A 13,602-nucleotide genomic window follows, 5' to 3' on the forward strand; every position below is an offset into this window, starting at 1 on the left:
TATCATGAATCGTAGCAGTCACTTCTTCAGTCTCCAGGAAGCCCCCTCTGTACGTCTGGCCTGGTGCAATTTCCCCGACAAATATTTTGACCTCGACAACCTCATACCTTCTTGGATGCCGCCTATTAACTTCATCAGTAAGCTGCATCAACCATAGCTTCTGAACAGCATACCAAAAAGCAATCTTTTAGCTTCATAAACTCCTTAGCACACATGTCCTTGTGCACTGCATTGTAGTCAGCAACAATGCATTTGCCGTATGTGGCTGCCTGAGGACTAATTAGCTTGCATACCAACAGTAAGAGCAATGCGGCGAACATGAACATACCTCTGCAGAGCACTTAGAAGCAGCTTTTGCAAACTTCTCAATAGGCCTGACCCTTGTTGATGGCATTTTTGGTGTGAATACTGCAACTGATGTCTCTGCAGCTTCTCTCACCTCGTGATGCAATTCAGAGCCATGGGCTGGCCCCAGGGCAACGCATTACATAAGCGGTGCCAATCACATGACGTACGCATTCCCATCTGCGCGACACGAACAAAACAATTCGGTCTGGGGACAAAGCTGGGGTGCTCTGTGTCTTTGTCTCGACGCTCTGCATAGTTTGGACATACTATTTTTCTGGATTTCTTGGATTTTGGGTTTCGAGCATCGGATCACTGCGGATCTTTGTTCTACCGTCACCTTTGCGTCCCGCAATGCATGATTTGGTTTTCCGCCTCCATGACCGATCTGCGAAAAACGCGCCTTAGGTCGCGGACTTTTCGATGCCTCCGAAACCCCCTCAGCGTAAAGCTTTATCCTTTGAAAACCCGTCACTTTCAGACGAAGGTAGGCAACTTCGATCACTGACATGTCGCGATTCTGCGACTCGAGTTCTTTGTCTAATCTCTGCCTTACTTGTGTATAGATGTCGGCCTCTTGTATCAGATCGTTATCCGCGCGGAGCTGGATCCGGATGCCAACCTACTTCCCTTCAGGGCGTTGTTCAAAGCGTACGATGAGGTCATTACAGAGCATGAAGTGGACGCGGATCCAGGCCATGCCTGTCTGCGCTTCCTCTTCAAGATGGGAAGCAAAGAAGTCGTAGGCGATTCTCTCTTCGAGAAATTTGAGAATCTTCTTCGCCAAATGGGTATCGTCATTGAATTTGGAGGCGATGATACCTTCACCGAGACGAATGATACGTATGAGGACAAAGAACCCTCAATTGAAGGGTTGCGCAATAGGAGGGTCGATCGCGATACGACATCAAGAGAGGATACCACGCAGACAAGGCGCCGTAGGCGAGCATCCTTCAACTCTATGTATGATGTGGGTGAAGATATTACGCAAAGAAGCTTCGTCAACCGCCCGAGCTCGCGTTCTTCCATGTCGCGTTTGCAGACAGGGAAGACTGAATTCCCTGAGCCGACACCGGTCCGGGCCGAGAAACAACGGACCTCTCCTGACAGGACTCAATTGATGGCTCAATTTGTGGACGTGGGGCGTAAGTTGATGCGCCGAATGGAAGAGCTGGCTTCTAAGGAGGAGAGGCGGGATAATACACCAACTTTTGTTGGCAAAGATGCCAGATCTGCGGTTGACCGAGATCGTTCTGAGAGAATGGCAGAAGCTTCGCGATCGAGGTCACGGTCCCGGGCTGCCCGCGCCGCAAGCTCCATAGCCTCGGATGAAGACAGTGAGGGGTCCACTACATTCTCGCAGGAGGACGCGTACAACTCTTTCGAGAAAAAGGAGGTACCCCCAGAAATGCTCTATAGACCATCACTCTCCGATTTGCTGCGCGATGCTTCGACATTCAATATGTATCGTCAGCGCGCAATCGCTCGGCGCATTCTGACGCAGTGGTTGAAGAAGGCGGTCCAGACGCAACAGAGTCACCGAAATATGGAAGTGGTCGCGGTCAATCGCGACAGGATAACCCTCCTACGGCAAGCTTTTGAGACGTGGCGTACAATTATCCAAGATAAACGCCGGGTTGCTCAGACGGAGAGATTTTTTGAACATCTCGAAGAGCGCGCTGGACGCGCCAGAGATCTATATCTTATGACCAAAGCTTTCACGCATTGGGCGCAAATCGCCTCTGACGAAGTTGCAAAAACGTCAGCTGCCCGACGACATATTCTCCGTGTCAAGTATTTCAACGCTTGGCGTGAAATCACAGCTGTCAATGAGCTGAAAGCTCAGCGATTCGCGCTGCGAAGACCGTTTAATATCTGGCGAAGCAAGGCTCGAGAAGCGAAGGAAATGGAGCAAAAAGCAGTGGCTGTCCATAACAAAAAACTGACACATGCGGTCTACTGGCAATGGTTCTGGAGTTTCTGTGATCGGCGGGCCCCCCAGTGGTACGATCATCGCCTCAAGCGACGTTCCTTGCTTTACTGGCTGCGAAAGTTCCGCATGAATAGGGAGCGTATTCAAGAGATAGACGCGAAGAATAAGCATACTGCTACTACGACCGCTTGGCAGCTATGGTATCAGAGATCCAAAGCCGTTGTTGCCGCAGAAAAAGCCGCTATATCCATGGATCGCAAGCAAGTCCTGCAGGAAAAGCTCGAGGAATGGAGAGTCGAGGCTCGATTACGCCCAATTGCCTCTCGTGTCTCCGTGACGATAGATAAAAATATTACCCAAACGGCATTCTCGCAATGGGCCAAACGGCTCCGAATGCTCAGAGAAGCGAAAGAGGTGGATCGACTGAGGGTTATGCGCAATTCATGGACTGCTTGGAATGATCTACTTCGATGTCAGGCTCTGACCGCGCGGATAGAAGAGCGCATGAAGATGGAAATCATGTACAAATGGATTCTCGCAGAACGATTTCGGTTGATGCAAAGGATTCGCGATCAACGAATCACGCGCGATGTGTTCGCTAGGTTTGTGACAAACGTGCGTGACACTTATACACGTCTCTTGCACCATGCCGATGTACATGAGGAGTACCGCAACGAAGAGCTTCTCCGATCAAAGTTCATCTGTTGGCGGGAACAGCTTGCGCTTCAGCGCCAACGCGAAGTGGCTGCGGCTGAATTCTATGCCCCACGCCTTCAGCAGGAATCGCTCGTGGCCTGGTACTCGAAACACGGACACATGACGAAATTGGAGGGGTGGGCTAGCGACGCACGGTATTACTTCCTAGCGACCAAAACGATCAAAAAGTGGCACAAGGCTACATTGGACTCTGCCAAGCGCCGTCGTCAGGAAGCCTATGCCAAGATGCGGCGAAAGATCAAGATTAATCTTGCTCTCAAAGCGCTAACGCACTGGCATTTGAGAGCTCAGGATGTAGCAGAATTGGAGCAGCAAGCGATTGCCCTTTGTCGGGGCAAGACTTTGGTTATCGCAGCTGAATATGTGCAGACATGGCGCGAGTCGACAGATAAAAGAGTACAGGACTGCGACGAAGCAGAGGTCTTGTACGCCCGCCAGATTGCTCGAGGCCAACTGACGCGCTGGAGGGAATCATGCGCCAAGTATCGCGACTTGAAGCAACAAGCGAATGACGTGTATCGCCTGCACGGCTTGGGTCGCGCAAACGGCCAGCTTCGCAAACTCAGCCTTCGTATCTTTCAAATCAGAAGCTCTTTCGAGACTGCAAATTCCATGCGCGAACGCAATTTGAGAAAACATGCAAGAAGCATGTTCCGTCATTGGTTAGAGAAGGCCAGGATGAGACTGGAAGCGCGAGACATTCCGGGTCCATTGAAGACTCCTGCAAGAGCTTTTGACGGTGCACTCACGAACGGGACCGACGAGGCGATTTTTGATCCTTGGTATCAAACTGAGACTCCATTCAAGCTCAGCGATTTCGGTACTGAGTCCCAAGTTCGCTCAGCAACTCCGCTTACCACCCCTAACTACATGATCTCCCCGTCCAAGCGAGCCGCGCGAGCCAAAGCGCTCACGCAAATTTCTACAACCCCTGCGACACCTCTGTATACGCCGTTTGCCAGTCGATTGTTGCGTGCCGAGGCTATGGGCACGCGGACTGGTTCAAGCTTCCGGAATCGCAATGGCCGGGGCAACGGCTTAGGCACAAGTGTGCGATTTGTCGATCAAGCTCCTGAGTCGCCGACTGACGGTCGAGGCTCGGGCAATCGACGTCCTTGAGATATTATCTGCTTCTGGAGAACTTGGGGCTTTTGTTCGTGTATATGCTTTCTGTTTTGATTCTTCTCGCGATTGGAGCATTGGATGAACATATCGATACCTTGTTGCATGTTTTCGTGGCGTGTGGTCAAGTGCATCATGGGTTTTTGGGTATTTATATCGACGTAAGCCACTGTTGATTTTGGATATATGCACTATGAGTGAGTGATAGACGCGACAGCGATTCTGTGATGAGTGACGCAATTAGGTGCAGACGGTGTTTTATCTGCTTCTTGGATATTCTGGATGCTCTTTAAGTAGTAGCGTGAAATCAATACTGCAGCAAAGCTTAGTCCGCCATACCACAATTTGCCTAGAGATAATACTATTCCCCTTTGTAAAGATTAGGTCAACATTGATCGCATGCTCTGGTCACACGGCGGGAGTGTCTATGGGTGGAGCAAGAACAGATAGCGGAAACAGCGTGATTGACATCAACATCTCACACCTCCGGACGGAGTATATTGTCTGTCTTCCCCCACAAGTTCGGAAATCAGCATATCTGATTTTTTCATCGACAATTCTTGCACATTCTTCGACTAAACTTCTCGTCATCACGTGTCTACTACTGGCAATGGTGTAGCACCACCGAGCGCAACAAGCGTCCAACTCGATCAACGACCGCCTCTATGCGAGCGGTGCTACCAGGGAGACCCCCAGCGAAGCTCCAGTCTTTCAGCACAGCGCTGTGGGACGGTCTCCGCGTGGTTGTAAGCAAATATCCCTGTGGTTCTTGAGGCTATATTATCCTTCGTTGCTTGACTACGAGCTCCGCTGACCCTTGTCGCTTTCGCGTTTGGCCGTAGGTGTACATTTCCGGGCATGCGCTGGTTATTCTCGGCGGTCCGCAGACCCTCCTTCAGACCATCTACGTGAATGAGACCGAGACGCTCGAGGCTGTGACGATTGATGAAACTTCTGGGAGAATTGCTGTGTGTGCTGGGCCCGACGTGTTCATTTACCAGCCGTACGGCATCCAGCATGAAACGTTGAAGGTGCGTTTTTATTGTCCCATGACTGGTGGTGGTCACACGTTGCTGACATTGCTGCTTGAATTTGGAATGCAGTGGTCCCTTCTACATACCTTTCGCAGTGAAGACGATGGCGAGACAATCCGAACACTGTCCTGGGGCTCCTCCGACGAGCTACTGCTGGGGAATTCGCATCTTACACTGTGGTTCCTAAATGACGTGCCACGCCTTATATGGAAACAGAAGCTCGCCAACCCGGTCAAGTTCGCGCAGTTCGCTCCCGATTCGACACTCGTGGTCACTACGGGACATTACGACCGCATGGTCAAGGTTTGGCGGCGGCTCTCCTTCGGTGCAGACGATGTGCGGTTCGAGGTTTCATATCTTCCACACCCGGCGGTTGTTACAGGGATACATTGGCGTAAGCCGATTCACCGAGAACAATCCATGGAGAATGTGTTCTACACACTGAGTGCCGACAATAAGATCAGGGTCTGGGCTGCGATCGACCATCATGCCCCGTCACCTCTCCAGTTATGGACGGAAATTGACATGGGCGCATCTGTTCAACCGAGGGAGTCTGCGGATGAGAAGAATAAGCGTCGTCGATACGGTTTCATTGTCGATAGTCGAGAGTTTTGTCTTGCGACTGAACGAGCGGTGCAGCGAAGCGCAGGAAACACGGAGAACCATGCTTTGGAACACATTATTGAAGTTGCAAACAAGAACCCGGAAATCTGCGTTGTGCTAGACGGACAGGGTCATATGTCTGCGTGGGCTTTGGAGGATGTTGGGTCCAAGGCTAAGTCGAACATGAACGCTTTCAACATTCTCCACGTAGAAAGCATTGATTTGTCCTTCATGTCTGCACTGTCCGCGGAGGAGGACTATGCTCAGTTATGTGCTTTTCAGACCACACCACTGGGAGACTCGTTTACCATTCTTGTCCACCATTTCGATGGCAGAATTGAGTGGTTTGATTCGCAAGTTGATGTCCTGTTTGACCCAACGCCGCGCAAAAACCGGATCGCCCTGAAAGCGTCTTGGACCGGACATACTGATCCGATCAAGAAGATCGTTCGAAACGCAGCTGGAGACACACTTGTTTCTCGGACTAACGAGAACAAGGCCACGATCTGGAAGCAAAGGTGGAGACATGGTCGGTCGGTTTTGGTCCGGAAGAGCTGGCTCTACTCGGACGAGCACATTCATCGTAGCTGCGTGATCGAAAGTGGTGACTTTTTGGTCAATCTTCACCATTATGGCATCTCTGTCTGGGATGTCCGCGCGTTTCATTCCCGAAAGATCGCCTTTCAGTCGTTCGAACTCTCCAGCAAACCGCTCTGCGTCCTTCCGTTATCAACAGCCGATAAGGGCGGCAACGTTGTCTACATCGCAACAATTGGGGCCGATAGGAATGGAATAGCGTGGGAGATATGTTTACCTACTGGCAAAGCTCAGACCAACGGTGTCTTGTCAGCTACGCAGTGCTCATTGCGGAAGTTCTGTACCTTCAATCTTGGTCTCGACGAGGACATGTTGTACATCTTACCTATTGACCCTGCAGGCCCTCAAAAAGCAGTATCGGGATTCTTCGACCTCTTTTCGCCTGATATAGCGCTGTCATATACTAGGCGAGGTGTCATTCATACCTGGACTGCCAAGGTCGACCAGCAGAATAGCCAGGTGGAGTTTTTGCTGACCTCGACGGTCGACACGGGCATTGAGAATCCCTCCCTCGCCAGTGGGAGCTCTACCAAGAAGGCAGCTCTGGTAGACGCGGATCGCACTCATTTGACAATCTGGGATACAAACGGTGCGCAACTGGAGTTTGAGGAACATTTCGCCCAACACGATGTCATTCGCGATCTCGATTGGACATCTACGCCAGACAAGCAGTCAGTCTTGGCAATAGGCTTTCCGCATAAAGTCATATTACTGTCTCAGTTGCGTTATGACTATCTTGATGCTCGTCCATCCTGGACGCAGATTAGAGAAATCTGGATCCGGGATCTGACACCTCACCCCATCGGTGATTCTTGCTGGCTTAGCAACGGCCACCTTGGGATTGGCGCTGGAAACCAACTCTTTGTTTACGACAACGAGATTGACGCCAGTGACCGCTTAGTTTCGCAGCTCCGCATACCTTCTCGCGGTCGGACCACGGTTGACTTGTTCGAGGTTGTAAGTCGACTAAACGGTCAGCTACCTGTCTTTCACCCACAGTTCCTGGCGCAATGCATCCTCAGTGGCAAGACCAATCTGGTGCATTCTGTTTTGACCACCCTGCATCGGAAATTGAAATTTTACACTGAAGGTGACGACATTGATGGCTTTTTGGAAACGCCGCTGGAAGACTTCTACGTGGAGCACGATGTAAGTAGTGCACTGTGATATCCAAGGCTTACGTTGACATGAGCAGATTCCGCAGCAAGCGTCTTCCAAACAATTACAGGCCTCGTACGCCGACCTAGATCTGATTGAAACCTCCAATGTGATGGACGAAAACGCTGCCGCCGCCCTGAATGAGAATCTCTCTCGCTTCGCACTGCCACAACTTTCCAGCCATGAGCAGTTCCGCCTAGCTGATACAATCGAATGCGTTGCCACGGTCGAGAAGCACCGACGGTCAATGGATGACAATGCTGCTCGCTATCTTTTGTTCTTTCGACAACACATGCTGCGAAGAAGTCAAGGCGTCGCAAATAAGGATAGGGTTTCTTGGCGCGAGATTGTCTGGGCGTTCCATAGCGGCAGCCAAGATATCCTGTCCGACCTTGTGTCAAGACAGTACGGCGGCAAGATGCAATGGACGGCAGCCAGGGAAAGCGGTATTTTTATGTGGCTGACAGACTTTAATGCTATTGTAAGCAATCCCCGACTTCATCGGTTAACGACGAAGAGCTAACACAGAACAGCGGGCGCAATTGGAGCTCGTCGCGCGCAATGAATATACCAAGACGGAGGACAAGAACCCCGTTGACTGTTCCTTGTTCTATATCGCGCTCAAGAAGAAGAATATTCTACAGGGTCTGTGGCGGATGGCAAGTTGGCACCGCGAACAAGCTGCCACTCAACGGTTACTGGCAAATGACTTTCAAGAACCTCGATGGAAGACTGCAGCTCTGAAAAATGCTTATGCTCTGCTTGGGAAACGGAGGTTTGGTACGCTCTTCCTGCACATGCCCCGAATTAGAGTAAGCTACCTCTGACATTTTTCCAGAGTACGCGGCGGCTTTCTTCCTTCTTGCAGACCATCTGCGCGATGCCGCCAACGTCTGTTTGAACCAGGTTGGGGATCTGCAGCTTGCGATCGCTATTACGCGTGCGTACGAAGGAGACAACGGTCCCGTTTTGAGAGAAATCCTGGAAGAGAGGGTTTTGCCCGAAGCCGCATCTGACGGGAACCGATGGATGGCATCGTGGGCCTTTTGGATGCTAGGCCGTCGCGACATGGCCGTCCGCTCGTTGATTGTAAGAGGGTATTGCCTGTTTCTTCCTTGTCTTGTTGACTGACACTGGTCGTATAGTCGCCGGTCGAGACGTTGATCCCTTCTACCCCTTTGTCTCCTGGAAGCCCTGGCTCAATTCCACTCCAAGCGAAGTCATTCTTATCCAACGATCCTGCCTTGGTCGTTCTGTACAAACAACTTCGGGAGAAGACCCTGCAAACACTGAAAGGAGCTTCTCAAGTGTCAGCCCGAGCGGAATGGGATTTCATCATTCGCAACGCCCGACTGTATGACCGCATGGGATGCGACCTTCTTGCCCTGGATCTTGTGCGCCATTGGGAGTTCCTGAGCGTACCTCCTCCACCGAAAACTTTGAAAGACATCACGCACAAGCTGCAGGAAAACGGCGTCGATTACCGAAAGATGCTTCGACGGCGAAGCAGTCTTGTGGTGGCAGATCTGCCGATCAGAGCTGGTCTTTCGCAGGAACCAAAGACACCAGTTGTGTCACAGAAAACACAACCACCACCTACGATGTTCCACGAACCCGACGCCAACTCGCTACTCGACAACTTCGGATTCTGATTCGCCAGTGTTGTTATTGATTTTTTTTTTCCTCTTGTTTTTTTTTAGCGTGGAGGCGTCTGGTGTACGTATATACACTTATTGACCGCAAATTATCTGCTTCGTGAGCCATGCTCCGAAGCTGTATCTCTTGTATAGCACGAACTGGCTTTTACATGGATTGTCAGACTACTGAAAACGTGACATCATAACTGGGACATTGATCATATACATAACCGTCATATCTCTTCCTGCTGGCCTTCCTCCCAGTCAAAAATCACAGCCAAGGTAGACCAGACTCAACCATATGCAACCCACACTTCGTTAATCGGGAGAAGGAGACCCTACAACCGTATCCGCAGCGCCCTCCGCAGCGAGACCGGCCTGGCAGCGGTACTGGAACCTGTCCCATTCGAAAAAGGCGCAGTCTGGTTCGCCAATTCGATTGACTTGTTAACATGGAGATGAGGAAGGTCATGAAGCAAGGGCCCACGCCTATGCCCTGGTTGTACAGTCGGCTGTACCGCCTCGTCCTCTGCCTCTTCGCAGTCCAACCTCACCCAAACCTGGTTATACGAGACGAAGTTCCTGGGGACGCAATCGCTGGACGCGAAGCCATGCTTCACTTCCTCTTTGAGGAGAGGCGGGTCGACGCACCCGGGGACTTCGTGCACGGCAATGCTACATTTCTCGGGTCTGGTGCCTTTGACTTCGGCTTCGACCTCGACTTCCGCGTCGAAGGACATGTGTGTTACCTCGCGGCCGTACGAGAGCGGCACGAAGATGTTCGTGCAGTTCCCCGGGGAGATGTCGAGCGCTGAGATGAACTCCTCGTGGGGCAGGTGATCTGGGGCTGAGGCTGGGTGGATGCGGTTGACGGGACAGGAGGGGAAGAATTCGGCCCAGATGCGGGCTGTAGGGGCTGAGGAGGCGAGTGAGGGCGTCACGATGGCGAGGAGGGCGAGGAAGTACTGCGAATACTGTTAGTCTTGTATCGTGTATAATAAAGGTGTGTCTTACGTTCGTGAAATGCATGGTGCCAGCGATATACCCAGCACAGCAGTCTGGGAGAGACTTGCACTGAGGCGTGATCTCTCACTTGCTAGACCTGAAGAACATAAGCCCTATATATGCATGCCCTTCTCCCTTCGCAATTCGAGCCAAAGCCAAATGATAATCATAAATAGGTCCCGATGGCAGGAATCAGCCACGACCTCGACCTTGACACGACACGAGCCGCCTGAAACGTATACACATACTTTGTTTCATTTCCACTCTCTCTGATGAATCGACACGCACACGCCCACGGTAGTGCGATGGACAGATGGTCAAGTCAGGTCTACAGTCCGCAGATCGCGCATTCCGGGCCAAGCTCATGGTGGGCCTGCGCCAGTGGTGTTGGTGGCTTGATGGCTTACATTCCATTCCGTTCCTTTTGTTGACGGTGACCGCGACCTGTCGAGCCGGCAATGCATGAGGTGCTAGAACTTTGGGTTATATCGTTATCATGCTTTGTTTCTCTGAGAGATGTCGTCAAGACCGCATTTGGTTCAGTGAAGTGACCTTGATTGATTCTGCTGTCGGGTGTTCCTACTGCGCAGAAGGAATCGCGTAATCTATGCGTAGGGTTGGTCCTTGAAAGTGCGAACTTGGCTCTCGCAATCGAAAAAATGAGTTATTATGGACTGTGGTACTGTGGGTTATTATACCCCTACACCCAGGCTGACGGAGCAATAGAGGACTCATATTGGCGACGACACCGCCATCTACGATCTTTGTGTAGCGACACTGCAAAGTGAAATGAATAGTATGTTGATTGACATTGTCATGGCAAGAAAAGGGGCTTATTAAAATTAAAATACAAGACTGTGTGCATGCAAAGTTCCCTTTCTCATCAACCTGACTCACTCCTGCCCGTGATGCAAGATGCAAGCCAATCTCACAGATTGAATCGAGCGCGTCGCTCACCGAAAACCGAGCAATTTTGTGAGATCACCGAGGCCGAGATTGTCCGCAGGGTTTCCCGCCGTTCTCTCGGGCGCTTGCTCAGGAGCTTGCTGACCCTGCTCGGAATCGTCTTGAGCCTCCTGCTTAGGAGCGTGCTCTGCCTCCTCGTGACCTTTTTGAGCCTCCTGCTTAGGAGCGTGCTCTGCCTGCTCGTGATCTTTTTGAGCCTCCTGCTTAGGAGCGTGCTCTGCCTGCTGATAACCTTGTTCATCGTATTGCTTACCGTGTGGCTCCGCCTTGGCATAGGGTTGGTCGCAGTCTAGCTGGAACGAGATGTACTTCACCTCGTCGTCGAACAAGTACTCAGGGATGCACCGGTCCTCCGCTGGACCCTCGACAGGAAGGTCAATAACAGCAGCGCCCAGGCAAGCCGGGTTGTCGTAGACCTTGAGGCAGCACTTATAGGTCTCCTTGTTGAGGGGCTGAATGTCGAAGTCGTAATAGGACACGGACATGTCATGGCTGATCTTTGCTTTTTCGCAAGTGTAGGCTGTGGTAACAACCTTGGGTCCCGGGGTCACTTCCTGGGCCAAACCTCTAGGGCAAGTGTCTACCGAGCCGACTGTGACAAAGGCAACAGCGGCCGTGGTAGCCACAACGGCGGTAGGCGCCAGCGCAAGGGCACATGCCACGGTGACAAGCTGGACAATCAGCAATTGACCAGCTGGCAGTATATAAAGCAGGAGAGAACTCACCGGAGAGAAATGCATTTCGTCGAAAGTCTAAGTGAGCGAATGGTCTTACGCTTTTGCGTGAGGTAGAGGGGGTGCGTCCTAAATGAGTGACTGCGGTAGGTGCTTGGATGGATCGCGAAATTCGAAAGAGGCCAGCGCGCCAGGGACGCAGACCGTCTATTTATGTTCGCTGTATGAGGGCAACAATCCAACGCGTCGCAGCGCCCCGATCACTTCTCTCATCCTTGAGGTAAACACCTTTCTTGGACTAGAGCACATGCCTGCGCTCTCGGAATGCAGATTCGCAGGAACAGGAAAAGGGCATGTGTGCCGTAGAGTTGGCAGACAAGGCATCCATTCTTGAGCGAAGTCTTGACACTTGAGGCTAAGGGATGGAATGCGAGCCCTTGGATTGTGAAAAGTGAACCCAGGATCCCGATGTCCTCGTTCGAAGCTCCGCAAGGGGCCTCATGTTTATTTACTCCTGCGCTCAACCAATCACTGGCTCTGCTGGTTCTTGGAAGCATCAGCCCCTTCAAGGGCGCAGAACACGAGATGAAGCCCAAAAATGTACTCCGCGTTGGAAAGTCTTTTCAGAGACTGAGAGCTTTGGTGAGAGCCGTCTGGAATCGGGACAGCGTCACCACTTCACCAGCGCTTTTATATGCCCTATTTTGCTCCCTCTATCTGGCAGGGACTATTTTGCCCCGTGATCAACTTTGTGCACTGTTCTTATTCTTGATACTTCCGCATGATAACATTACGATGCGGAGACATCGTCCTCCAGGGAATGGGTGGACTTGGTTAGGGACGGATGTTGCTCATACATGCCACTTAAATAGGGGTTTCCCAAAAGAGCATCTGGACGAGTATCCACAACTTCCTTTCGAGTGAGCATTTGCATTCCTCAACCCAGGCTTCGGCAGTGTGCTGGCATGATGCAACAATCAACCTTCAGCAGATGGAGTGGGCAGCTTCGCACACATCGACTCAGAATCTAGCCGGGTTTACTATGCTGCCTTCCATGCTGAAAGCTTCACCGTTGAAGCAGCTGATCGAACCCGATCTCCGTGGGCCAGGTTTCAATCCTGACGTCAGCTGAGTCTACAGGCATATGCAGCCAGAGAAGCCAATGAGCTCAGGTATGATCAGCCTCATCGATCGGTTGATTGCCTGAACAGCCCTGAAGCTCTTTGATGCTATTGCCGTCTCCTCTATTCGGAGGTCGACACAGGCGTCTGCTTGGCAATCGAGAGCAAACATGGACTCCGCAGACTTGGCGGTCGACTTTCTTTATTTTTCTTGGTTCAGCTCAAGGACTGACTACTAAGGCATACACGAGTACAGTCAGTGCACTCTGTACCCTGTAAGCCTGTACAGATAGTCCGCACGGTTACTTGGCGGGCTTACCCGACAAGGATGCGTTGAAACCAGATGAGCACCAAGTCTGCCCTCATGCCTGGGTACTTGTGACGATGCGCGATTAGGTTCAGCAGGGCCAATGTCTACAGCCTGACTATGGGTTGACATGTAGACAAGTCATCGTCGGGCGATATCTGAAGATGCCATGCCTCGTACTCCCTTGGAAGGCATCTCTCATTACCATTGGCTTCTGTTATCAACGAAGTTCCTGGTCAACTCCCCGGCGGAATTGCACAGCTCAGGGTTCCTTGTAGAGGACAAGCTTCCACGGAAGATCCATGGCTGTAGTAGATGGTGTCATATATCAAAAGGCGCGCTCCCCGATCGTTCTGAGTTGAATCAAACAGTAGCATGACATT

The 13,602-nt window shown here is 51.5% G+C and overlaps 4 protein-coding genes across 4 annotated transcripts; 2 read left to right on the forward strand and 2 right to left on the reverse strand.

Annotated features, from left to right (window-relative positions):
- Positions 1–768: 768 nt before the first annotated feature.
- Aud_008196 (Sfi1 family protein) lies at positions 769–4,114 on the forward strand (the record flags this gene model as incomplete). The annotated part of the gene is made up of 2 exons (XM_043293073.1): positions 769–832; positions 912–4,114. 2 exons carry the CDS (start codon positions 769–771, stop codon positions 4,112–4,114), a joined length of 3,267 nt encoding a protein of 1,088 aa, XP_043149008.1.
- Positions 4,115–4,782: 668 nt separating this feature from the next.
- On the forward strand, positions 4,783–9,161 carry Aud_008197 (WD repeat protein; the record flags this gene model as incomplete). Its single annotated transcript, XM_043293074.1, has 7 exons — positions 4,783–4,863; positions 4,960–5,148; positions 5,221–7,500; positions 7,547–7,990; positions 8,043–8,289; positions 8,348–8,598; positions 8,655–9,161. The coding sequence occupies 7 exons, from the start codon at positions 4,783–4,785 to the stop codon at positions 9,159–9,161; spliced, it is 3,999 nt and encodes a 1,332-aa protein (XP_043149009.1).
- A 323-nt stretch (positions 9,162–9,484) lies between these two features.
- Aud_008198 (uncharacterized protein) lies at positions 9,485–10,175 on the reverse strand (the record flags this gene model as incomplete). Its single annotated transcript, XM_043293075.1, has 2 exons — positions 9,485–10,111; positions 10,161–10,175. The coding sequence occupies 2 exons, from the start codon at positions 10,173–10,175 to the stop codon at positions 9,485–9,487; spliced, it is 642 nt and encodes a 213-aa protein (XP_043149010.1).
- A 929-nt stretch (positions 10,176–11,104) lies between these two features.
- Positions 11,105–11,857, reverse strand: ccpA (the record flags this gene model as incomplete). The annotated part of the gene is made up of 2 exons (XM_043293076.1): positions 11,105–11,788; positions 11,843–11,857. The coding sequence occupies 2 exons, from the start codon at positions 11,855–11,857 to the stop codon at positions 11,105–11,107; spliced, it is 699 nt and encodes a 232-aa protein (XP_043149011.1).
- Positions 11,858–13,602: the final 1,745 nt, after the last annotated feature.

This window comes from Aspergillus udagawae (genome assembly GCF_001078395.1).
Source record: "Aspergillus udagawae IFM 46973 DNA, scaffold_6, whole genome shotgun sequence".
In the NCBI taxonomy this organism is placed as follows: Eukaryota; Fungi; Ascomycota; class Eurotiomycetes; order Eurotiales; family Aspergillaceae; genus Aspergillus; species Aspergillus udagawae.